Below are 27871 nucleotides of genomic sequence, written 5' to 3' on the forward strand. Positions count from 1 at the left end.
CCCAACCGAGAATATGAAATCGAACACTATAAAATGTCTGATGCCTCTAAAGTTCTAAAAGTCAAAGTTGTGTCACACCAAGAATTCGGGTTTTAATGACAATGTAATTGAGGTCTTCATATTGAAAATAAATAAAAAAAGTGATGTCCCTTTTAATAAAATATTAATTTTTAATATTCAATAGGTATCAACTAAGTGTTATATTTTTTCCATCCTGATCGCGTATGATTCGTACTGATTTTTAGTTGATTAGCCCGAGCAGAGACCTCCTAGCTAGGCCTGTAGCCAAGCTTAGCATGAGACTAGAGAGCCACCTTTGCGTGTGGCTGCGGTGTAGTATCCCATGGTGCTTGGCGCGAGGGGCCCCACCCAGCGCTGTCAAAGTTGACGTGTGTGGTACAGCATTCCCGTCCATGGGCCCAGCTCAACCTGCCCGGGACATCGCTGCCCTGCTCACAAACACACCAGGTTTTCACCCAGGATAGGGGAGCACAGACACGGGAGAACCCGCTCTACCCGTGTACGGAACCGCTTGAGCGCTGGCAGGCTGGTTGCTGGTTGTTTGGCGAAACCTTTCCGAGAGCTGGCTGGACCTGGGCTGAAGGGTTTTGGTCTGCAGCCCCGCGCAGACGGTGGAAACCATGCCCATGATGGGGTGTTGGGGCCAAAGGAAGAGCGAGGAAACAAAGGATCTGGAGAAGAAGCAGAAAAAGAGCCAATCGGAGGATAGATGAGCAGCTAAAGAAGGACAAACAAGTCTACAGAGCGACACACCGACTGCTCTTGCTCGGTAAGGCACGTCGTTTACCCGGGCTGCCTCGGTGCCGTGCAGGTTGCTTCTTTCGCACTGGGCTTGTTTCTTCGCCATTATTTGGCCCAGTTTTAACCAAGTGTTGATTTGTTTTTTCCTCCAAAAGGTGCTGGTGAGTCAGGAAAGAGTACCATCGTCAAACAGATGAAAATTCTGCACCAAAACAGCTTCGATGAACAGTAAGTTTGGCTGTTTTTACCCGGCTTGGGGCCCCCTGTAGGGTTTTGCTTGTTATGGTGGTCGTATGTGTTTTGAAGTGAACTTACCCCCCACGATCATAGATCGCCAATTGTTAAGATGTTTAACGTCTCATTCTTTCTTTTTGTCCGACAGGGAGAGGCGTCAGAAAATCGCAGACATCAAAAAGAATATTCGAGATGCCATAATAGTAGGTATTTCTCTGAAATAAGGTCTGTTAAGGAGCCGAATGTGGAGCTCCATTTTGTATATATTGATCATTCTTGTCGGCCATGTTTTGTCCGGTAGTCCTTTTCTGCTGCAGGACAAGTTTTTGACGGACTGTTTCTCTGTTTTCCTCAGACAATCACCGGCGCCATGAGCACGTTAACGCCTCCTGTACCTTTGGCTGACTACACTTTGCAGGCTCGGGTGGACTACATCCAAGATGTGGCCACTCAGCCCGAGTTTTCGTATCCCCCGGTAAGTGACATGCTGTTCATGTACACGGAAATAGTCATTCTAAACCAAGATGGCAGCTATTGAAGCCTGCCTTAAGAACGTGGATGGGGCCCGTTTGGTTTCAACTTAATCCACAGAACCACAAGTTGTGTCCACATGTACATGGGACTTGTCTTAAACATGGTATGGAAGGATTTCTCAAGTCCAAGCTTAGAAATCTTAGAAAAATTACATGACACAGTCAAGAACTTTGTAAAAATTGTATGTTATCATCATAATTCATATTGCTTTTTGGTTAGTATAACTTATGTTTCACATAAGTTAAAACATACTGGTAGCGTTATTTAGGAAATAAGAATGATTGCATTAATCTACTAGTGTTACTGATTGTTGGTTGTCACATTCACACACACATACACTGTTTTTATTACACATACACATGTTTTTATTACACATACACATGCACACACACAAATGTATGCAAATGCACACACACATACACTCACACGTACATTTTATGCGCACATGCACTGCATATACACACATTTTTCTCCTCATGGATGTTACATATTTAACAGTCCACGTGCTAGCCCTATTTTTAACTATTAAGGATCTAAATGAAGTTTCCATTGGTTGGTTGGCTTGTAATTAAGTTGTGATGTGGAACATTGCTCATGAATGTACCTGAGCCAGTCAAAAGTACTGAAGCACCTGGTAGTCAACATTGAAACGTCACCAGAAAAAACTTGCCTTCAGGGCAGCAAAACTGGATTTCCAAAATCAATTTCTTGGTCATTTTTCAGGGCTGGAAATACTGGGTGCATGTGCACCCAAAATTGGAGCTGTGCACCCAAATTTTTTCTGCACCCAAATATTTTTGTAGGTATTTTTGTACATATTAAATGTCTACAGTAATACTGGATATTCTTGGCATCTAAGTGTCAGAAAATCTATGTTGTAGTACTTGTTTAAAGTATGTAAGATTTTGAAGTTAGCTCCTATTTTAGATTCAAATTCAGAAGAGGAGCAGTAAGATCTGTAATTAGGTTTTGTTTTATATGGTGCACTCAAAAATTTTTCTGTGCACCTAAATTTTTAGGTTGGGTGCACCAGTGCACCTATTCCCAAAAATGAATTTCGAGCCCTGTTTTAAAAGTTGAATCCCATAGTAATTGCCAATATCTTTGAGGTAAAAATGTGATGCTGCTGATGGAATATGGTTGCTTGTTTTTTTATCGTAGGTTGGTTCTTGAGATTTATGGGTAGTGCTGCATACCTTAACCCACATTTAGGTTCAGGTCCGGATTCAAGTCCAGAGGTTTAGGTTCAGTTCCGGACATGTAAGTCCGGAACTAAACCCACGGCATATACCAAATTGCATGTTGGCAACCTTGCAATGTTGTCTGGGTGAAACTTTGGCCACATAACATGGAGGCTGGTACTTGACGATGCCCGATGGCAATGTTTTCTTCATTTTGCAGCTAAGATTTTACAATCTACGGAAGGTTTTAGGTGGTTTGGAAAGAAAAGGGGTATGAGAAATGGTCTTCTATGGTAATAAGTCTGGACTCGGTTCTTGACTTGTAGGTTTTTTTGGACGTGAACCTAAACATTCTTACAAGTCCGGATCCAAGTCCAGTGAACCGGTACGCAGCACTATTTATGGGCAATACCCCCCAAAGTAAAGGAACACCGAATGTGGCTTGTTTTTGGTGCTATTTCAAGCACTTTAAGTATAAAATGATGAAGAAAATGTGCTAAGAAATGGCATTTAAAAATTTAGATGTCAACATAATTAAGATTTCCTTATCCAGAATATTTTTTTTTATTTGTCGCCCTGAAATTGCACTGCATGCCTGTAAGCAACATGAGTTGCTTTTGAAGGTGCTCAAGTCAACATACAATTACAATATTGGTGACAATATTCAAAACATTCTGGATGATAAAGTCTTCATGTTATTGCTATTTTCTCTGGTTAAAGGCACAATGTAGCACATTTGCAGCATCAATGAATATCTTTTTCAAACAGGTAGCACTAGCAGTAAAACATGTTTTAATGTAAACAAACCAGCATTAGTGTGATGCAATGATGTTGCATATTCACTCCCTGAATATTGTCCCTGCCATAGGGTTAATTGGACTTCTGTTGCAAAGAAATGACAAGAAAAGTATTGGTACCAAAGTTATCCATAATTATCAGAAAATCATTTGTAGTATTTTGTCTTGAATGTGGCGTAAGTCTTCCTCTGAAATTTTACAAGAAAAGGAGCAATTTGCAATATTTAAAGTAGCTCAGGACACTAAGGCTCCATTCATGATTCCAAAACCAAAATAGTTTGAAACATTTTGGCAGGATAAATCAGATAATTTGTGAACATGGATGCTGAAAAACGATTTAGTATTAGTTTCGTTGTATTCAGTGACGCATGACAGTATACATGTGAAAGTCAACTCAATGTAAACCCTTTTCAGCATGGGTGCAAGTTTGCATCATGGACACAACATGCAAACTGTTTCAGTTCAGACTGTAGCAAAAATGAAGCAAACTGTTTAGATTTGGAATCATGGACGGTGCCTAAGGTCACTCCAAGTAGTAGGGGCACAAACCTCACTCCATGGTCTGAAAGGGTAAGATGTGCGTGGTGCAGGTAAGATGTGCGTGGTGCGGGTAAGATGTGCGTGGTGCGGGTAAGATGTGCGTGGTGTAGGTGAGATGTGCGTGGTGCAGGTAAGATGTGCATGGTGCAGGTAAGATGTGCATGGTGCAGGTAAGATGTGCGTGGTGCGGGTAAGATGTGCGTGGTGCGGGTAAGATGTGCGTGGTGCGGGTAAGATGTGCGTGGTGCAGGTAAGATGTGCGTGGTGCAAGTAAGATGTGCGTGGTGCAGGTAAGATGTGTGCGGTGCAGGTAAGATGTGCATGGTGCAGGTAAGATGTGCGTGGTGCGGGTAAGATGTGCGTGGTGCAGGTAAGATGTGTGTGGTGCAGGTAATTTTGAATTATGGTTTACTTACAAAAAATCTTGGTGACAAGACGAGACTGAGACACAGATTTTAACATTCAATGATCCTTTGATCATTGATAAGCATACTAAACATGTTCATGTACAAGACATGAGTACCATTTGAGTTGTAAGTAGAGATACTAGTACACAATGGAATCACCACATACTCGTGTATTTCATACTTTAAACAACTTTGTATTCACTGTACTGTTATATGCACAGTTTGCGTGGCCACTTCTGTACAGCAAATTTATCATCACCGCAAACAATTAATTTGCTGCTACCACGAACATGTAGTTCCGTGAACATGTCCATTTTTCTTAGACTGTGAAATTTTGCTCCCGCTAATATAAAATGACTTAGGCCTTGGGAAAAAATGTTATATTTCCTGTTTCCCGACCGACCCTAGAAAAAACTGCCCACCCTAGCGCTTTTTTTGTTGGACCCCTGCAAGGGACATGAATTTTAGTTGATCAACCTTTACTTGCTCCATGATCGGACACCTGAGTGATGAAACATTGTACATTCCGGTGTCCTAATGCAAGTTTAACTTTGGTAAACTGTATAACTATATAAACTATATAAGTTGGACCACTTGAGATCAATTGACAAAGTCTAAAAAAGGAAGAAAGAAAAAAAAAGATAATCCCTACCTACTGACCCTAATTTTTTTCAGGATAAAACAGGATACTAGTGATGCATACCTAAACCCAATTTTAGGTTCAGGTCCGGATTCAAGTCCAGAGGTTTAGGTTCAGTTCCGGACTTGTAAGTCCGGACCTAAACCCATGGCATATACAAAATTGCATATTGGCAACCTTGCAATGTTGTTTGGCAGGGATCTCCCCAGAAATTTAGGACAGAATGGAGGAGGGTGCGAAATATTGGTAAATTTGACCAAAGAACCCTGGAAAAGGGTGTAAAAACACTAGTTTTGAAAATTAACAGGGTGGAGCTGAGATAAGGACTGGGTGGAGGAGCTCCACTGCTCCATTGTTTAGGGAGGTCCCTGTTTGGGTGAAACTTTGGCAACATGACATGGAGGCCGGTACTTGACGATGCCCGATGGCAATGTTTTCTTCATTTTGCAGCAGAGATTTTACAATCTATGGAAGGTTTTAGGTGGTTTGGAAAGAAAAGGGGTATGTGAAATGGTCTTTTATGGTAATAAGTCCGGACTCGGTTCTTGGCTTTTAGGTTTTTTTGGACTTGAACCTAAACATTCTTACAAGTCCGGATCCAAGTCCAGTGAACCGGTATGCAGCACTACAGGATACGCAACTTTTTTTTCTAGGCCCTACTGTAATTAGCTTATTAACAAAATTCATTCATTTGTTGTTTGTGGTTACAAAACTCAGTCATATTAAGCACGTCGGCAGAACGTACTGCGCCTGCGCAGAACCCTGGATTTTCGCGTTTTTCGTTGGATTTTTGGTCAACGTGCATCAGAATTTTCACTGTTGCAGAGGATATCTTTTCCAACACAACATTTGGAAACTACTGTCGAAATGCTAACCTTATATGAGCGAATACGACCTTATATGTGACATTCTGCCGAAGTGCTATGCACAATACATTACGGGTTCCGCGCAGGTGCAGTACGTTCTGCCCACGTGCTGTCATGTTACAACTTACAAACTCATCGTAACTATGGAAAGTACACAAATGCTTCATTTCACCTATCAAAAGTCCACAATAAAGACAAGAATTAAATAGGGCACATCCATATCCATGTTTGTGCTGAACATGGCTGACACATCTAAATACATCTAAAAACATTGATGACAAATGGATGTACTAGATAATAGATAGCTAGATACTCTCATCTGCCGAATAAACATACCCCCGGAAATAAACGTACCCCCCCCCCGGACAAATCTTCAAAACAAATAACATACCCCCGGAATAAACCGTACCCCCCGGAAAATTACCCAAAATTGACGGGTAACCTGTGTCTCTTGTACTAAAATGCGCCCTTACTGATATATGCACAAATCTTTAACTGTTATTTGCAATTAGGAATTTAAATAGACAAAAAAAAAAGAGCATTTAATATTTCGTATTTTGATAAGCACCACCCATGACAATAGAACATTCAGACGAATTTATGCACGCGGTGATTGCAAAAACCGGCCCGAAAATGACAAGTTTCTCGCTACAATACGCATTTATAAACGTCTTCACGTCGATGATTTGTCAATTTTTTTCACACGAAGTTGAAAAAAATTACTGGTTTTCAAAAAATTAATAAACGTACTGTGCAAAATAAGAACGTACTGATGTTCGGGCCAAAAAAAATAAACGTACCCGTATGTTTATTCGGCAGATGAGAGTAATGTTAAAGAAGGATTTCTGCAGTTTACCCAGTGTTGATACCGAGTGTTTGGATGTCCAGTTGTTGTTGAGTGTTGGCATGGCTGGTGGACATAAGTAGACATGCCAAGAGTGAACCCTACAGATTTGGACACTTCCTAAGGTTGTGTGTGTGTGTGCAAATGACAGTATTATTTGTGTTTTCACGTTTGAAAGCAACACACCCCATTATTCCATTCGAGGTTGCACAAGTCTAGCAGGCGACTCTTCCAGGGAGTAATTTGCAAGCAAATCTGGGCTAGAAGGATATCCCTTCAGCTAACAAGGCCAGTCATTACTTCAACCTCTTCAAATTTTGGTTAAATGAAGAGGAAAAAAAGCATTTTTATGCCAAAATAAATTCACAAAAGTTGGCATTTTTGCTTAAGATAATCCCATAGAAAAAGCTTGAAGGCAGAAATGGCTGATATTAGCAGAAGGACAAAAACCATGATTATACTCGACTCAATTATGAAGAAAATTCTAGTACTTAGATTTTTGTAACCCCAGCACAAGTTGTTCCAAATCCACTTCCGTGTTAACCATTGGCCATAATGACCCTTTTTCTTCCTCGGTCCCGATTTTTCCCCATAGATGTAAGCATTAAGGTACTTTCGTAAGCTGACCACTTGTCTAACATGACAAAGACCGGTAATATACGACATGGCCCAATCTCTGCCTATAATGACAGCATCGTTTTCAAGTGTGTACAGTCAAACTTGTCTAATTAAGAGGACCACCACATGGCCAGGGACAGAGGGAAAAAGTGGTCTTGTACAAAAAGTCATGGCAACAGAACCGCAGCAAAATTTCCACCCATTTTACAACAGACCCAAAGTGACCTGTCAGGGCCATTAACATTGCAACAGTGTACAAAATACTTTCTTGAACCAGGTTGCCCAGTGGGCAACCTACAGCAAAAATTAGGTTGCCCATCAGAAAGTTACATGTACTACTTTCCTCAAATTAAGTAAAATAAATGTTACATACATAAGCCTTTGAAAAATTTCTAACAGCCTTAGTTAACTGATAATTGTAATAGCCATTAATACCTAAAAGTAAAAAGCATCTGCCGGATACAGTGGTGCAGGCCAAGTGGGCATGAAGAGTAAGCTGGATCAGCACGTCAGCAGAACTGTACCTGCGTGATATAGCACTTCGGCAAAACGTCTCATTTAAGGTCGTACTCGCGCATATTAGGTTAATTTCCCGTCTATAGTTTCCAAATGTTATATTGGAAAAGATATTGTCTGCCACAGACAAAATACTGATCTAACGTTGACCAAGAATCCAATGAAAACCGTGAAAAATCGGGGGTTTGCGCAGGTGCAGTACATTCTGCATGTGTTAGCTGGATCCACTAAAGGAAGATAAGACTCATACTTTGAACAACTTGTCTTTTTGTCAGGATCAAGATCCTTTTCATGGATTTCAGACACCCAACACCTCAAACACCACGACTACTTCAGAGAAGTTTATGTTGTACACAATTCTGTTTACTGCCTAGACCTGCTGGAAGAGTCCATTCTTTAAAATTAATTGGGGGACAATTTTTTCCAGTTTGGACTCTTTTGGTAATTATGAAAGGTCCACAACTGTAGAATGTTTAGTGGAAGCTGTGGCATATAACATTACATTGGGGCCACTGAAAGAATCCTTTTTCAAGAATTCAAGTCTGGACTGGCGTGGTCATGAAATTTAGTCCATATTTTTTATGAAAATGTTTTAGCCTGGACCATAACAACATAGCATGAGGGCCTCTAGAATAGTCCATTTTCTTGAAACATGGACATTTTTTTAAAATTCAATATTGTCCATATTACATGTATATGTGAAAGTAATTTTGGACTAATCCATAACATAACATATGTGTCGCTGGAAAAGTCCATTTGTGAATAGGGGAACAAGTTGTTAGGATTAAATTGGGAAGGCTCCATTCACATTTTCCCATTCCCAAGATGTATTACGCCTGGGGAGTAAAATTATAGTGCTGGTGTTTTTTTGTGTGTTTTGGGGCATTTCATGCTCAACATTAATGGACTTAAAACTGTACTATGGGTGGAATCTGACAACATACAGAATTAAATTTTTGTGCTCTTTCTAACATGGAACATGCAACATGACAGTGGTAACGCTATAGATACTGTCTAGATCTGTCAATAGACCAAAAGGAGATACAACTATATTGCTCGATTCATTGATTCAATGATTCAACAGATATTGTCATATTTAAAGGAGAAACCTTCATCAAAGAACATAAAAAAAAACCACAAAAACACAAAATTCAGATGGTGCTATGCTACCTGGGAATTTTTACCTCCCTGGAGCAATGCATCCTGGGAATGGGAAAATGTTGAATGTCAGTAGGCACATCCAGTTCAGGGATCTCCCCAGAAATTTAGAGCATGATGGGGAAGGTGCAATGCGTGTTACGGGGGAGGTCAGGAGGTGGTTTCCTGGGGGGGGGGGGGGGAGCTATTGTACTTTGTCTTTTCCAGACACAAAAGGATGTCATTTCCTGCAACTTCAGTTCTACGTTCTACTTCTTCTCTACTATTACAAAATGTTCAAGATGTGTACTTAAAAATGTTAAGTCATTGCTTATCCTTTGTTCCCCATGTTCCACTTAAAAACAAAGGTAATTGTTAGCATCACTAAATGTTCAACAACAAATTCAACAACTGAAAGATACACTGTACATGCATTTTCTACCTGGAACTTGGGAAGTAACCAGGGAAATTACCGACACTATAACAAAATCTAAACATAGTTACATTTGTAGCTACCTAATCATATTTTCTTGAATCATTTTCCTAATCAAATCACATATCCACACCCTAAAAAAAGAGTTTTTGAGACACTCTGACTTTGAAAGTTTGAGTTTGAACTGACAGAGAAATACAACAACTTTTCTTATACTTTTTCTTCTTGTTTCAAAGCTTTACATTTTAAACTTTTTTTCTTGAAAGTTGAAAAACATCATGCAAATAACGCAAACTAGGAAGGTCAGTTTAATTCATTGTGGGCTTACAGAATTTTTGCAGGATCCTTCCACTGAGTCACCTGGAAAAGAAATTTCAAACCAGTTGGAAAACAGTTGCAGACAAACTAAATGCAATTTTGCACATAAATTTTTCAGATTGCGCCTAAAAATTTTTTGTCAATGTGCAATTTTGCACGTACCTGAAAAAGTATTTTAAGCCCTGCGTTTTATACATTTTGCGGCCTCAAAACTCCTATCATAATGAAAGGAAATCAACTTTTTATTTTCATGTACATTTCATCTGGGAACAAATTATTCTTTTGCTACACTGCTGATACTACAGTCTACAAAATACTTCTTTGAACCAGGTAGTGGGCAACCTACAGCAAAAATTAGGTTGCCCATCAGAATTTTAGGTTGCCCCACCTTAAGTTACTACTTTCCTCGAATTAAGTAATGTTACACACATAAGCCTTTGACAATATTTCTAACAGCCTTTAGTTAATTGATACTAGTAATAGCCATCAATACCTAAAAGTAAAAAGCATCTGCCAGTTACATTGGTGCAAGCCAAGTGGGCATGATTTGGGGGGGGGGGCATTCTTAAAATTCAGGTAGCACACTGGGCTACCTAGGTCCAAAAATAGGTTGCCCCAAGTAAAATTTGGTTGCCCGGGGCAACTGGGCAACCAGGTATTTTGCACTCTGTAATAGTGTTCTAAAGTGTTGAAATGTGCAACCATGCAGTCAGGATTTGCGTGCTTTAGTTTATGATGTAAACAGTTGTTTACATGAAAACTGTGTCGTTAAACGTCCATGGGATCTCTGCTGTTCCACCAATAACAACATTTTCTGGGGGTGTCATAGCGAGATTGACAATCATTGACAATGCACAAGGTTGTACAGACAATGGTGGGCAATTAGTGGCACAATCTAGGTGATTAGCGGCTACATCCACTCATGGCTGAAGAAACAGCAAATGATGAGCAAATTTTGAAATTTGGGAATAAATAATCTAATTTCAGGGCTCGAAATTCATTTTTAGGAATAGGTGCACCCAACCTAGAAAATTAGGTGCATAAAAATTTTTTTGGGTGCACCATATAAAACAAAACCTTATTATCGATCTTATTGCTCCTCTTCTAAGCTTGCAACTGATGAGGGAGCTAACTTCAAAATCTTACACAAGAACTACAACAAAGATTTTATTATTTTTCTGACCCTTAGATGCCAAGAATATTTAAAATGTACAAAATTACCTAAAAAAAATGCACCCACAGAAAGAAATTGGGTACATAGCTCCAATTTTGGGTGCACTTTTAAGTGCACATGCACCCAGTATTTCGAGCCCTGAAGTTTGAAAAGCAATAGGCTGGGGCTGAGACAAGACCAGGATGGTGCAGCATTACGAACCCTGCAGTTTCAGGGTGAAAGGCACAATGTTTGGCTGTACAAGGTTGGACCAAGTTCAAGTTAACTATAAACAGTAACCAGGATTAGTAACATGATGACGTAATCCCCATGCGACACAATCTACCATTAGCATGAAGGCTCATCTGTTGGTTTACTTCATTATGACAAAAAGGCTAAACGTTCTGACCAACACTGAGTAAATTGGGACTTACCCAAATTTTCGGCCAGCTCCGTCAGGAGACTAGGACAAGTTTCATAAGATAAGGCCACACTAAATTTAATTTCTTGGTTAACGGATTTTTCTAGAAAAATAATGGAGCGGGCAGGCGAAAAAAAAACAGGCCTAGGCATCCTATTATGGTCCAAAATGGTACGATAGGAGCCATGAAGTCAACACACCAGGCTGGTTCAAAATTTAAACAATGAATTTTGAACTTTTAATGATATACCATTGTATTTAAAGTTGGAATAACTGTAACAACTAGGAAGAAAAGGACTGTTTTCAGCTGTTTAGGGCAAAATATGAGCATTTTGCAGTTGATCCGGAATTTTTATTTTTATTTGCAAATCAGGCCACACCAATTTAATTTGTTGGTTCTCGGATTCGCCTCTTCGTTTTTTTCTTATTTGCAAAAAAAAAAATTTGATTCTGGTCCTGAATCAACTGAAAAATGCTCATGTTTTGCCCCCCAACAGTTCAGGAAAGTCCTTTTCTTCCTAGTTGTTACAGTTTTCCCATCTATCATTGCAGTGGTTTGATTAAAAGTTCAAAATTCAATGTTTAAAATTTTAACCCAGCCTTTTGTGTTGACTTCATGGCTCATTTTGTAGCATTTAAGCCTATAATAGGATGCCTAGACCTGTTTTTATTTTATTTTCGTCCCTGTCGCTTCATATTTTTTCTGAAAAAATCCGAGAACCAACAAATTAAATTGGTGTGGCCTCAGAAAAAAATGAAACGGGCGAATCCGTTAACCAAGAAATTAAATTGGTGTGGCCTAAGGGCAGGACATTGAAATCAAAGTCATCCACAGGATTATCTATACATAAATACACAATGGCTTGAACTAAGGAGCACTGTTAAAAATTTACATTCAGAGGTCCGGAATTTGGTTTTGAAGGAGGTAATAGTGGGAGCTGTGCAAATATAGGGCACAGGTTTCCCACTGGAATGTGATCCGCACATTTTGGTCACCAGTTCCGCAGTGTAAGGAGTTGTTAACTATTTGTGACTGGTACTGTACCCTCGTCAATTATACAGATCCATCCACAACTTGAACCCTACAAAGAATAAACATTCTGCTTGGCAAAGGTAGTAATTTTCATTGTCAAAAATGTCAGGTATTGTTTAGATGCTTTACATTTCCTCAGTGCAATAATGAATTCCACTGCTAGGTGGAGCTGCAGTAGTGGGAATGCAGTCCCAAGCATGACTCACCCAATTGGCCAGTGCAGTCACAGTCAAAAGGCACAATAAACTAACCAGTTGATGTAACTGTTGTTTGGTGCAGGAATTCTATGAGCATACAGAACTCCTGTGGAAGGATGGTGGCGTGCAGGCCTGCTATGAGAGGTCCAACGAGTATCAGCTCATCGACTGTGCACAGTAGTAAGTATGATACAAATGTCATACGCTATGCTGGATGAGAAGTCATCAGCATTGCATCTGTCAGTATGTCAGTATTTTTTTCCAACCATCTTAACAATTGTTTGACTGAACATGTCAAGCACTGAAAGCAGAAATGTTTTGGAGATGGAGGGGGTGGTCCATGGGCATGGAAAATTGATAAATCTGGACCTTCTGATAAACCATCTCCTGCATTTTGAGGGGCAAGTTTTCTAGTAAAATTTTGAGCTCAGTTACATAACTTTACATGCCGATTTTTTTGAGTGTCAAAATTTTGTCAAATGGCAGAAAGACAGATGTTCACTGCAAGGTTTCTTTCTGTCCTACCTGGCCCATTGAAAATATGTTTTTACTTGTGCCAATGAATTCTGACGAAAACTCTAAATACTTCCCATTTGCACTTGGCTTCTTTCTGATTCAAACTTCACTGTTTTCTAAGAATCAAGCCCAATCTGCACCATGGCTAAGTCGTTCATATTGAAATATTTTGGTGATGCACTCTGCTCTGTTGAGTGTGTCAATGGCCAAAATAGTACATCCACAACCTGGGGGCCACAGGTGTAAAAATGATGTCATTCTGCTACTGAATCATAAGGGCAGTCTGTCGTGTTAATATAATTATTTATGTCCTACCTTGGCAGCGATTACGTTCGATACGGGTGTTCCGGCCCATGTGATACTTAGCGGTACGCCCCGGGGGTTCTTGACGCGTACGGCCCGGGGCTTCCAAATGTTCTAAGAACGATTCGAACGCGTTTCGCCCTAACCTGTGTGCATCGCTTTCGAAAATTTGAACACAAAAATCGGACATTAGAATTGATGTTGTTGCATTTTTTGGCTTTGGGAAACACCAAATTTTTGCTCATTTTGCATTGAAAGTCTTGTTTTCTTGGGTGGGTATGACATAGTCCCAGCCCTCCCGCGGATCGGATCTCCCTCCAGCCTTCGGCCGTCGGGCGATCCAACCCGCGGTCGGGCCGGTACCTCGGGCGATACGGAATACACCGTGTTGTATTCTATATGTACTAATGATGACATTCTGTTTCAGTTTCCTGGATAGGGTCCATTTAGTCAAGCAGCCAGACTATGAACCAACAGATCAGGTCAGTCCAGCTTTTGGCTCTAGCCACAAGTACCTCAGGGTTTGCAATACCACGGGCATATCTATGTGCAGTGGAGCTGTGCAGGTATCTCTGATGTCTACCTGCACCTAACCTGCACTGGTCCATGTGCTGGGTATATGCAGGTTAGTGCAGGTAAAATTGGAGCTGTGCAGGTATTTCTGATATCTACCTGTACCTAACCTGCACTGGTCCATGCACTGGGTATATGCAGGTTAGTGCAGGTAAAATTGGAACTGTGCAGGTATTTCTGATATCTACCTGTACCTAACCTGCACTGGTCCATGTGCTGGGTATATGCAGGTTAGTGCAGGTAAAATTGGAGCTGTGCAGGTATTTCTGATATCTACCTGTACCTAACCTGCACTGGTCCATGTACTGGGTATATGCAGGTTAGTGCAGGTAAAATTGGAAGTGTGCAGGTATTTCTGATATCTACCTGTACCTAACCTGCACTGGTCCATGCACTGGGTATATGCAGGTTAGTGTAGGTAAAATTGGAGCTGTACAGGTATTTCTGATGTCTGCCTGCACCTAACCTGCACTGGTCCATGTACTGGGTACATGTACAAATATTTTCATAGGTTTACGTATGTAAAAGATGTTATATCTTTAAGGGTCAAAAAATAATAAAACATTGTTGTACATTTATTTAGAAATGAAACATAATTAGTTTTTGCTGACATTCTACTTACTTATATATGGTGCACCCCAAAAGAATTTTTTTTTTTCACACATTTTTTTAGGTTGGGTGCACCAGTGCACCTATTACCCAAAATGAATTTCGAGCCATGCTTGAGATACTTGTAAAATCAAGGACACTATATAGTAGTATATAATGTCCTTGGTTATATATATATTGTAACCTATAACATGTCGCCAACAAACAGCAACAGTACAAAAGAGCTCTACAGCCAAGAAAAATCTTTTCTCTTTTTAAATGATGGACACATGACTGATAAACTTTTTCCTGGGTTATTTGATTTTTGTGATTGTTACATTTTCTACAAGAGAACTTGTGATACTTTATTGTCATGTTTGTACTTCCTTGCCACTAATTTGTAGCATTCTATTCTGCAGGACATTCTACGGTGTCGTGTGTTAACCTCGGGTATCTTTGAAACCAAGTTCGAAGTTTGTGAAGTAAAGTTTCAGTAAGTACAATTATATTATCATCCTTTGTATCATTTTGACTTCTATGTCTTGTATGATATCTCGCTAACTGTAGATACGATTATTATTATTTTAGTCTTGCTGTTATATTTTGGTATTGCATCATATTCAAATATAGTCAAGTAGCAGACAAGTCAAACGTAGCACTCAGAGTATGATGCGAGTGAGAAAAGCACGACGCATCTTTTTTCACTTCAAGGTGCTTTGATGAATTTGGGTACATATACACAGCTATTCCTGGATCAGGGTGTATCAGGGTCAGGCTGGGGGGTGTCCAGGGTGTCTTTTGGACGCCCTGTACTGAAAATAATAAGAAATTGGACGCCCTACTTTTTTGTAGGACACCCTAAAGACGCCCTATTTTTTCCACTCCCAACCCTTGCCATGCACACATGCCTCCCTTCAGCCTTACTATAAATACAAAAATGATGGTTTACTGAAGGAAAAAACTCAAATTTACACCTGAAAATGCAGAAAGTAGTGTTTGAGAGCATTATGAATTTCAAAAAAGCCCCCCTAAAATCTTGCACTCAGCACGTCTTCACTGTGCATAGCATTCAATAAAAAAAATGGACACCCACCACAAAAATCCTAGCTAAAAGCCTGACCAGGGTGTTATACTTGGGCCAATTTTTCAGGATTCACATTTTTCCACTTTCAAAACTGAAAATTGTACTACAAGTGATACCATGGCATGCATATGCTTTTTAAATTTTTGGATAGCGACCAGCTGTTTAAAAGTTATGCTCCTTCAAACTTGAGTGCATTACTTTACAATGGGGTTTATACGGACACTACAGGCACTATAACTCATTAGGCACATAAAGACAAAACTTGTTTCATATTCTAACAATTTGTTTCAAATGTGAAATGAGGTTACAGAACTAAAAGGGGGGTACACATTTTCTTGAAAATTATTTCAACATTGTTCCAAAAAATGTTATTACACTTATGTATTTTGGTTATATGGTACACAACCTCTACGTACACTACACATCTCTATGGACATTACAACTAATTTGTGACTGTCATTTTTAAATGTACTACCATTATCAAAGTGGCTTCTGTCATAAGGCTGCCTTGTTTACATGTTTACATGTGTCAGATGTCATTGTCACTGTGATACATGGCAGCCAGTTCAGAACCCAGCACAGCAGCTAGAAAAAGAACCTACATTTGAAAAGCTGTGTTAGAAAATACTGTAACTTACAGTTACAATGTCATGAAAACACTAGTATGTGTCTCAAAAGTATGTTATGAGATCCAGGCTTCCATATTAATGTAAATCAGATACTAGGATAACAGTGACTTTACAATTTGACTAAACATGGACTTACTCCATTTTGCTAATTGTGTATGCATTTGTATTGTAAAATAATTATTATATACTTATCCAAAATAGCAAAGTCAAGGCCAACTTACATATAGCATATTATAACTGAATATCATAGAATTTGACACTATGTGTTGGTTGTATTATATGACATGTATGCAACCCTTTCTGTGTAGTTCAGACGCATTGTTTGATATGATGATAGTTATTGTGTGTTATGAGAATGCACAGATATTGCTGTGTAGTTTGTAGGTGGGTTGGCATGATGTGATCCGGACCTTGATGTGCATGAGGTAATGTGGCCTTTCTGTTCTCCTGCAGCATGTTTGATGTAGGAGGTCAAAGGGATGAAAGAAGGAAATGGATTCAGTGTTTCAATGGTGAGTAAATGACGTCTAGAAATGGTTCAATTGATGCAGTATTATGTTCTGTCACCATTCCCTTTTTTACCCCCCAAGTCACAACGTGTTGGAACATTGGGATGTGCACTAAGATTACTTGACTCTCCTTCGCAGATGTAACAGCGATAATCTTCGTGGTGGCTTGCAGTAGTTACAACATGGTGTTGCGGGAAGACCCCAGCCAGAATCGCCTTAGGGAAGCCCTAGACCTTTTCAAGAGCATTTGGAATAACAGGTGAGTCCATGTGAATGGCAGTACTGTGACAGCACGTCGGCAGAACGTACTGCGTCTGTGCGAAATCTGTAATGCTGTGCATAGCACTTTGGTAGAACATCTCATAAAGGGTTGTATGCAAAGGGTGCCATCTGTAATGGACAAAATTCTGACCAAACATACAACAAAAACCATGAAACATCCAAATTTTGCACAGGCACAGTATGTTCTGCTGACATGATTATTATTTTAGAGTGGTGTAGTATATGACGTTGGTTTACATTTAAGTCTTGTGAGAGATGAATTTAGTCTGGATCAGGGTTCCAGCCAGCGCCTGTATTTCCGTCATTTGACGGAATTTTGTCGCTCATGACGGCCCAAAATTTTGCCCAATCCATGACGGTCCAATCACCGGCTGAATAACGCGGCGCATCACGAAAAATGAACCAATGGCAGACAAATCTCGCGATTCGCGAGATGTTAGTTCAGCGTGAATTCGCGATATTTTGTCGGAAATTTAAATAATGGCGCCAAGGACATTCAGTGAGGTTACCGACAAAAGTTACCAGAAAATACATGGGCGGAAAGATAGGAAGCCATTATGTCATTTTGTCTAAAAGTAAGTTGTGTAATTCCTCATTATTTTTGTACAGAATACAGGTCACAAAGGCCCGTGTTGAAAATGTTTTATTTTGATATCTGTCTGTGTTACAAAATTTTGTTTCTTTTCTTTGCTGACCCAACTAAGGTCCACTCTTACCTCAAAATCAAGCTGAAACTTTCGTGTAATTTTTCCCCAAACGAGCTTTGTCTACCTGCAAAAATTGCCCCTCTAAATTCAGGAGATAGCATTTCAGAGGGTCTAGTTTTCAAAATTTTTCCAGGGGAGCATGCTCCTGGACCCCCTAGGATTGTCAGCGACGCCTTGCGCCTTCGCTGCTCGATATGTGGGTTTACAGAAAAAAAATTCCAGGCTGGCTATAACCCTAGTCTGGATAGCTAAATAATTCATGATAATGAAGATTAGTTCATAATATGACTTATTGTGTGAATTGCTTTGCTCTAATCTTTTGGTTTTGTTCAAAATCTGGTACAGTTGTATGAATGATGTTTTATTGCTACATGTATACATGACTGAACTGTTTAAGATATTTTGACTAATGGCTGAATCCTTTCCAGATGGCTGAGAACAATCTCTGTCATCCTATTCCTGAACAAGCAAGATCTTTTGAAACAGAAAGTGATGGCTGGCAAGTCAAAACTGGAAGACTACTTCCACGAATTTGCCCGGTATACAACACCTTCAGATGGTAAGTGAAGTGAAGAGAAGGTTCCTTACAGTCTGTCCATAATGGCACAGTTAGCAGCTGGCTTTCACAGAACATGCAGCCAACAAGAATCAAAGACAGCTGAATTACATACAACGCAGCACGTCGGCAGAACGTACTGCACCTGCGCGAAACCCGTAATGTATTGTACATAGCATTTCGGCAGAACGTCTCACATAAGGTTGTATTCGCTCATATAAGGTTAGCATTTCGACAGTAGTTTCCAAATGTTGTGTCTGAAAGAATATCCTCTGCAAGAGGCAAAATTCTGATGCAACGTTGACCAAAAACCCGACGAAAAACGCGAAAATACGGGGTTCTGCGCAGGCGCAGTACGTTCTGCCGACGTGCTATACAACACATGACTGTCATGCAACATGTGACAGGGCTTAAAGGGATCTACAATAATTCTTGCTAAGCTGTGTTGACTGCATGGCATTTTTACTTCTTGGAACAAAAGATGCCCTAATATGAAGGCTGAAAACAGGCACAACCACATACAATCAAAATACCATTATGCTGTATTGAAATTTATGTAATGCTAATGTTTCTTAATTTGCATGATGGCCACAAATCTTAGCATAATGCATTATTGGATCACTTCAGCCCCCCCCCCAAAAAAAAAAATTGAAACTTGTACCTTACTACCAACCCCAGGATCGTGTGTAGTTAGAATGTTGCTCAATCTGTATTTGTAAGTAAATGGAATCCAGGAAGAATAGATTAGATTTATTCCAATCTAAAATTAAATGGTTATCCAATAACCATAAAAAAATAACTTTCTAGATAATAGATTTTCTTAAGCTTGAATTTCATTCAAGTCTATACATTTGTTGGAGAACATCTTCAAAGATAATTCCAATTCTACTAAAGGATAAATTTGGGACGTTTTTAGTCTAATGCATCACTTTTCTTCTGCATCGCAAAAATGAACTAAGAACACTGATCACACGTGAAAGAACTGAAAAAAAAAGTTTGAACATGACAAACACAGCAAAGCGTCACTGTTATGTAAATGAGGTTCCTGTAGTTCTTATGGTAAGACAATATCATAGGAACTACCATAGGTTGTGGCAGGGCTGGGTCCTATGTACTTGAGAGTTCTACACACAGTCCTCCCTTTCAGAATGTTTTAGACCCGCATGGCTTGGTAGATGGCCTCCATGACTCCGCATTCCTGCCATGGTTCATGGTTAAGTATTTTAGTTACTCCCAGTCTGAAATAAAGAGTGTCCCTGATGATGCTGTGTCTGGTGATAGATAGCAGTTGAGTATCCCGCTTGCAGTACCTCTGCAATGTTGCTTGTAGCTTTTCTTCAGCAGGCTGATTTCTCTAATGTAGGTGTCATTGTAGTTGGGTTCTTCAGTCTGTAGGTAACCTCAGATTTGATTCCATTGTTCACGCAGTTAGTTAACATCATTAATCCATTAATATTTAACTCTAACAACCAAATTTACTCCAGGACAAATGTTGGGACTCAGCTACTATCCTCCTGTCTGAGGACACCTGAAGACCTGATTGCTCAGTAAAAGTCATTTTAGAATGTATGACGTGAGCACCAGGTCTAGGGTAGTTGTCGGTGTTTTACGATTCTGCAGAGTTAGACATGTTTCCAGTTTTACTTCTCAGCAGCGACATCTGTCGATTAAAGTCAGTACTGCATGACTGGCATCAATCACTGCATTTGCTGATGTGGGCAGGTTTAAACTCTGTTTTTGATTGGTTGTCATGTAAGGTATTGAAAGGTCTATACTTTAAAAGTTAAGAGAATTGTAGTCTATACTAAGGAGGTTGTATTGTTGCTGTAGTATTGAGAGGAGGAAAGGTTGTTTATATGGTTCTCTGAAAACTTGCCATACTAGCGGCAAATGTCCCTTCTGGGTTCACGGTGTGCAGCTCTTGTGGGGTCAGTTGTCAACCTAATTTATATTGAGAGTGTCAATTTCAAGCGTTTGGCATGGTAGGACCAGCAAATGAGGACCATATTTGCATGATCAATGAATAAGACTTCATTCTTAAAGGTTAACATGATTTGGTAAAGATCATAAATTATGGTCTTGGAACTCTTGTTGTGTAATGCAACTTTAAGTCACCCGTCCACCACCATGTTTGATTTGCCCAGCTGATAATTGATGATGATTGTTTACTAGCAAAGGTATATACATGTAACAGCCACATGCTGAATTACATCCTTTGTTACAAAATGTTACAAATCGTTATCAAATGTACTTGCCAAGTTATATTTCTTGTTGTAACTAGCACCTAAGCACGAATTCGACAGAACATGTTTCATGTTAAAAACAATAAATAATAAAACAACGGCAAATAGTAATGAAGGACAGTCGATTCCCCAGTCTTTCAGTTCTGATACTGGACATTGTATTATGGTTGTTGTTTCTGGTGTTGTGTTGTGTGTCATTTGGAACCATGGAGTGCAGATGCAGGGGGTGGTTGTCATTCTGCATTTGTGTGAAGAGTGTCTTTGCCGCTGTCTGACGTCTATCCTGATTATGACAGGCAGGGAGAGGGGTCGTCGGAATCCTGTTCTCCCCAGTACGTGCAAACCTCAATTGGTTGAGGGCTCTGTTATTATAGATGATCTTTGTATCCCTTTCAGTCAACATATGACTTGACTGTCTTCCGGTGGCATGCCACCCCTTTTAAGCATGCATAAAAAGTGGAGATGCATCCACCCTTTCTTTGCCATGTGAGTGATTTGCTGTCCCGACCAGGACTGCCGTGAATTTAAAACCTAGGCATGCGACGCACTCCACGACCAGAACTTCTTTGCCATGGAGGATGAGCAGAAGAGGAGCAGGTGGGTTTCTTGAGAAACACATTCGTAGTTCATAAGATCTGTCTCCCTGCATTATCATGTTGTTCTCATCTACCCAAGTGTCCCGTTACGTGGCTTCTTCCTGCATGGTTGTCAGTTGCAGCTAGTGCTGCATACCTAAACCCAATTTTAGGTTCAGGTCCGGATTCAAGTCCAGAGGTTTAGGTTCAGTTCTGGACTTGTAAGTCCGGACCTAAACCCATGGCATATACGAAAATTGCATGTTGGCAACCTTGCAATGTTGTCCGGGTGAAACTTTGGCCACATAACATGGAGGCCAGTACTTGACGATACGCGATGGCAATGTTTTCTTCATTTTGCAGCAAAGATTTTACAATCTACGGAAGGTTTTAGGTGGTTTGGAAAGAAAAGGGGTATGTGAAATGGTCTTTTATGGTAATAAGTCCAGACTCGGTTATTGCCTTTTAGGTTTTTTTGGACTTGAAGCTAAACATTCTTACAAGTCCGGATCCAAGTCCAGTGAACCGGTATGCATCACTAGTTGCAGCGGTGTTACAGAGAACCATCCTGGGAAGCCTGATGGCATCTGCATAACCAGTGTTGCTTGTTGTTGTGTGTACTGTTGTTCTTGAGGACATGTATACGAGGAACAGATATGGTGGAAGTATTTCCCCTTGTGGTACTCCAGACGTGAGCCGTTTGTCAACTGCTGTGCTAATTGTTGGCAAATACCCATTGTTTTCTACCTGTCCCAGCCCAACGGACCTCCAGGAGTCCTGTGGTCAACTCTGTCAAAAGCTTTTGACATGTCTGCCAACAACACGCGAACCATAGATGTGTTTCTGTGGTCCTAGTTTGTTAGCCAAATCTGATATGCTTTGACCTGTGTAAGTGTAGGCATATACACATATTGATGCTTTATCCAAGGTTTCATGAAGGGCAGGACTTTGTCCTGAACTTGCCAGGGAAGAGATGAGAGAGATAGGTCTTCAGTTTTACTTGTTGGTAGGAACAGACATTTTGGGATAGGGCAGACACTGGTTCCCACATACAAGGCATTATATATATCTGTGTTGTAAGGAAAGTTTGTCCTCACAGTACAGACTCAGTCCACAGGGATGCCTTCCTGTGATGCAGGTGTTTTTAAGCTTTACTTGGTCTGTGCTGCAGAGATCTTCTGAGCTGACAGAAAGAGGGGAAAAAAGTCCAATGCAAACTGACCAATTTTGACTTGATTTTCCGCCTTTGATTGTTGCAGTTGTCATCTCGTGCATGGTGCAAACCTGAACACAGGTGAACTACCAGTATCCATGTGTACTGTGGATGCCGGTGTTCTCCTTTAGCTGTTTTCTTGCTCTGGCTTTTCAGTATCTAGTCGTTCTTGAACAACATGTAGAATCCTTCAGGCTCTCATATCACGGAAGTGTGGTGGTCAGTGGCATTGTATGGCACTTGGTCAGTGTCTTCATTGTGCTTGAGATGGCGGCGGTGTGTCTTCCTTGAGGGCTTGTCTTGCTTCAAGGTGCTTCTAGGTTTTTTGACGACTGCCTGGTAGACTGCCAGTTTTGTGTAAAGTTTTGTGCCTGATTCACCCCCACAGATCCACCGCCTCCGCCATCCTGTTGGACACTTGTGTGCCCATGGCGCAGGATCAGGGCGGAGTCAGGGAACATCCCAGGTAGGTTGTTGAGCTCTGTTCCGTAGTCACGATGTGAGGGGTTGGCAGTGCAGGCCCTGGTGCAGCCTGAAGCCAATCATCACTCCTTTCTTCTTCACCCTGATTGGGCAGCTTTGCTTTGCTGGATGTTGACAGGCAGCTGGCTAGTCCTCGCTGATCTGGCTCCCTGAGAGTGCTGATGTCGAGAATTTTCTCATTAATTATCTCCTGATTTACATAACAATGGCAATCATCACTTAATCGTTTAACCAATCATCACTTAATCTGTCTTAATATCAAAAATCAAACCCAAGAGCTATGTACCTGACCATAGAACCATCAGTACTCACACAGTGCCATATGAAGCCAGGAGGTCCAGAGTAAATTTGTCCTTCATTTTGCAGACACCTACGTAAGAAATATCATGTGGGTCCATCCACAAGCTTGAGTCTACACATGTTTGAACAAACACACCCACAAATTTGCCCACCCACAATTGGTGGAAAAAAACATAGCCCTCTTGGCAAAGGTAATTATGCAGACATTGCAGAAGGTAAGTATGCTTACACAGTGCAACTGGAACCCAAGGCTCATTGTCTTGGCTTCCTTGCAAGCTTCCATCGCCAATATAATTATGCCTTTCAATCAAAGTTATGATAATTAGGCTACTCTCTGCATCCAATCATCACTAGCTGTACTAGTTGCCATCTCTGCTGAAGGAGTACTACACGACTTTGTGACAACAGTTTAGTGGTCCCTTAGGTCACAAAAAAGACTTGGTCATGCAAAGAAAGTTTTACACATACTTTTATTATTATTATTATTATACATGTCTGACATGTTCTCATAAATCGTTAATAGAATGAATTTTAAAGGGGCCTCATGTAACAGTTTTGCACCAGAAATTGAGATGTCTTAAATGCACCTTCAACATTTGTGAAATCATCTCATATTTCTGTATGTTATGGTTGGTGCCACACATATTGCTCTGTGGCACCAGAATGTAAACAAACATGGCAGACAGCTGTGTTTCCAACTTTTAAACATTCGTAAGAGTCATATTTTGAGACATACATTTCCTAAGTAGCACTCAATGGAGTAAGGTTGATTCAGCTTACTTTATAAAGAAATGATCAGAAAATGGACTTTTTGTATCATTCTAATGTTACATAATGCAGCATTGAAATGATATTCTATCACCTGTTCATGTTATTAATATATTGTTGATGTTAGTAATATATTGTTTCTTACTTTACAGCCCAACATGAGCCAGGCGATGATCCAGAAGTAACGAGGGCCAAATACTTCATTCGAGATGAGTTTTTGGTGAGTTTGTCTAAACCGATACTGTGCCAGTCAGAAGACCTTAAAACTCATAGAATACAGTCAAATCTACCAAGGTGACCACCTCTTTAGCTGGCCATCTGGCCATGGTGACTGCTTTTTGTTAGTCTCAAAAATTTTCCCCATTGATGGAAGCATTAAGCAACCTGTTCAAGGTACTTCAAGGTTCATGGCCAACACGACCGCAGCCACAGTGAGTGTCGTCCACAGCATTTTCAATCATGTTGATTATTGATGGTAACTAATGAAAAATTAAGAAGAAACCAGCCACTTTGGCTAGACTGCTGGATGATGTTTTTTATTCGACATAAGGCACACCAATTTTGTTCTGATTTGCAAATAAAAATAAAAATTCAGAATCCACTGCAAAATGCTCATATTTTGCCCTGAACAGTTGAAAACAGTCCTTTTCTTCCTAATTGTTACAGGTAGAGCTGTGTACCGGTACGCAGTACCGATACTGTACCGGTAAAATTGATTAGGTACAGGTCCAAAATACCTAATCCCTCAGTACCGGTACTGTACCTAAACAATTTCACACCAATTTTATGCCTATTTGTGACCTCAAATGTGTAAATAGCTGGTTAACAATGGGTCCCTGTGTAAGGACAGTGTGTTCATGAAAACAAAAACATATATATAGCCTATATTTTATCTGAGCATTCGCCATAAACAAAGAATAAACCTTAACTATCAAGTTTATTTATGTTTTTTTGTTATTGAAGGAGTTCAGAAGAGCATATAAATTGGTCGAATTGTTCAGGTACAGGTTCAGGTCCGGACCTGTACCTAAACCTGTGTACCTGTACCTGTACCTAAAATTTGTTTAGGTACACAGCTCTAGTTACAGGTATTCCATCTTTCATTACAATGGTATCATTAAAAGTTCAAAATTCATTGTTTAAATTTTGAACCAGTCTGGTGTGTTGACTTCATGGCTCCTATCGTACCATTTTGGGCCATACTAGGATGCCTAGTCCTGTTTTCATTTTTATTTTTTTTTGCCCACCCGCTCCATTATTTTTCTAAAAAAATCCGTTAACCAAGAAATTAAATTGGTCTGGCCTAAATTGTGCCATGTGCCACCCTCCCCACATTCATTCACCACAGAACTGAAGATGTTTATAGAATTTGACATAAAAGCATCTTGACTTGGAAACCATCTATGTCTCAGTCATGTTGTGAGGTGACCCTCTTCAAGGAGACCACCTGTCCAATGTGACTGCTTTTCTTAGTTCCCTGGGTGGTCACCTTGGGCAGGTTTGACTGTAGATTTGAATGTTTACACCATTACAGGCATAATTATGTAAGAGCAGAAACAGTTGTCTGATTTTGTAGATACTATTTTCCTGATTATACTTGCATTGGCAACTTGACATTGAGTTTGGACTAGTACCCTCCAGATCAATTACAGCCATGTTTAAATAACATATATTGCACATGTGAAAGTCCATATTTTTTTACATTTCTTCATAATAATGCAAATGATCTCCACATTAACATAATATATACATAGTGATGTTTACCTTTGACCAACTTACACATATTACAAGTGTGAAAAACCACTTACACTTAGACGTGTCTTCCATCATTGTAATATCAATAATTATTAGAAATTTGGTAAATATGAAATCGAAAGAAAAAGTTGAATCATCAACAAATGTTGGAGTAAGACAATGCAGATGAAGTTGAACAGAGAACTTGCATAAGTTACTTGTATACAAAAATGCCATAATTCCTTCTCCCTTTTCTTCTATCTATTGTGTCCTGTTACATGTAACTCTAAATTGGCAGTTCTAGTGATCTCATTTGATTGTATGCCATATACAAGTATGTCTAGACATAAAATGATACTGAGATTGAAGTGAATCAATTGTTACCAATAGATGATCACAGTCATACTGGCCTTAACAAGTTTTTTGTTGGGAGATTTAAGCTCCAAATAGAAAAGGCTGCTTGTATATCTACAAATTTATGCTCAAAATTACACTGAGTGTATATTATAAGTTGTGTTATTTAGGCTATTAGGTCACCATGTGGTTTACTTTTCCACAGCGGATTAGCACAGCAAGTGGGGATGGGAAGCATTACTGCTATCCACACTTCACATGTGCTGTGGACACAGAAAACATCCGTCGTGTCTTCAATGATTGCAGAGATATCATCCAGAGGATGCACCTACGGCAGTACGAGCTGTTGTGATTGGTCGTGCAGCTCGTGTCACCTTGTGCCGGGGAAAGAGAGGTTGCAATTTTCCCACGATGCAATTCCTGAGTGGAGTATATAATTGAGAGGTGTAAATGTATGCTATGAAGACAGATTTTACCAATTATATGTAAAGACAAGAAAATTTTTAATTTCCTAGAGTTGAGACTATCGTGAACAAGAACATGAACTCCCTTGTCAGAGGATCTGAAACTTCACTTGTAGTCGTTTGGTTTGTTTGTGTATACACATAAGCTAAATATACTGTAAAATTGTGATACCTTTCCACAGTATCAGCCTTTTCCATATAACAGTGGATAAGCAGACATGTCAGATATATTTCCTTTTCTTGTAATCGTCATTCCAAGTCACTACAGTGACTGTCCAAAAGGTCATAGAGGCAGTTGTATTTTGGTGAGTTAGGAAAGGGGATTACCTTGTTGCCAACCTGATCGATTTGGGATGACCAGTGGATTTCTGCCAAAGCTCTACATAACAAAAGCTTCAGTCTCTGCCTCTCTGATCTATACTGACCTTAGGCAACCTGTGTCCACTTGTGCTTTGTAAAATCTTTGTACACACAAAATCATTTCAAATGTTGACCTATTTTAACACTATGTTATGAGCCATAGGTATGCACAAAGATGATGATATTTGTGTATTTCCAGATTCTGTATAGTATAACTGCACCTGCACTAGTTGACTGAGTTGGACAAGAGCTCAAGCCTAGCCATATGTGTACATTGTAACTTATATATATCTCAGCAATAAGAGACAAGATTTCGTCATATAGGGCACATCTCTGAGAGTACATAAAGCATGTATTATCATCATCATCTTCTTCTTATCAGTATTGTTTGTGGAAATTTTGTGATGTTCCCAGTCTTGTACAGATGTATATTGATTAATTTGAAGCATTAGTTCTGTGACAGTGGGATGCTATTGCCTTCTGCCTTTCACCATTTCTCTCAATTGTACAGAGGCTTTGAAAAAAACGATGCCATGTTGTGTGGAAAATTCCACAGTCTGGTCTCTTTTGTATGGGTAAAGTTGACCTAGCTGTAAGGACAGTTAAATGAAGGCTGCTTGTAAAGCAAGAGATCTGTCTTTGTATCCCCTCACATAAATAACGTCAAGTGAACTGGAATGTGGTGTGTGCTTGTTCCTTCCTTAAGTACTTCCTTACTTCCTTAAGTTTGGTGTTTGTCATTGCTGCTGAAACAAAATGATTGTAAAGACTTCACGGCTTGGATGAATGATTCATACTCATAGAGCCTTTGTAGCTGTGATGGACAGGTACCCTCCAGTCACTGATTATCAAGTCATAAGTCTACATGTACACAATAACGTGTAACTTGTTCTATATTTTTCTTGCACGTCATTCCTTTGGTCTTGATTGATCACATGATGTACCATTAGGAGCCAGCTGAGGACCCGAGCTAGGACAGAAGTGAATATCTGTGGCTTT

The 27871-nt window shown here is 39.9% G+C and overlaps 1 protein-coding gene across 1 annotated transcript; it reads left to right on the forward strand.

The window, feature by feature from the left end:
* The first annotated feature begins 330 nt into the window (after positions 1 to 330).
* Positions 331 to 26872, forward strand: LOC109461627 (guanine nucleotide-binding protein G(s) subunit alpha-like). Its single transcript, XM_019758005.1, is given in 13 exon segments — positions 331 to 713; positions 715 to 790; positions 918 to 990; positions 1145 to 1199; positions 1352 to 1471; positions 12714 to 12811; positions 13878 to 13932; positions 15031 to 15104; positions 16778 to 16836; positions 16972 to 17092; positions 18251 to 18381; positions 24113 to 24180; positions 26254 to 26872. Coding segments are annotated over 13 exon segments (1149 nt in total). The 5' UTR covers positions 331 to 641; the 3' UTR covers positions 26401 to 26872.
* The last annotated feature ends 999 nt before the right edge of the window (positions 26873 to 27871 follow it).

Source organism: Branchiostoma belcheri, unplaced genomic scaffold (genome assembly GCF_001625305.1).
Source record: "Branchiostoma belcheri isolate BF01 breed outbred unplaced genomic scaffold, Haploidv18h27 scaffold94, whole genome shotgun sequence".
Lineage (NCBI taxonomy): Eukaryota > Metazoa > Chordata > Leptocardii > Amphioxiformes > Branchiostomatidae > Branchiostoma > Branchiostoma belcheri.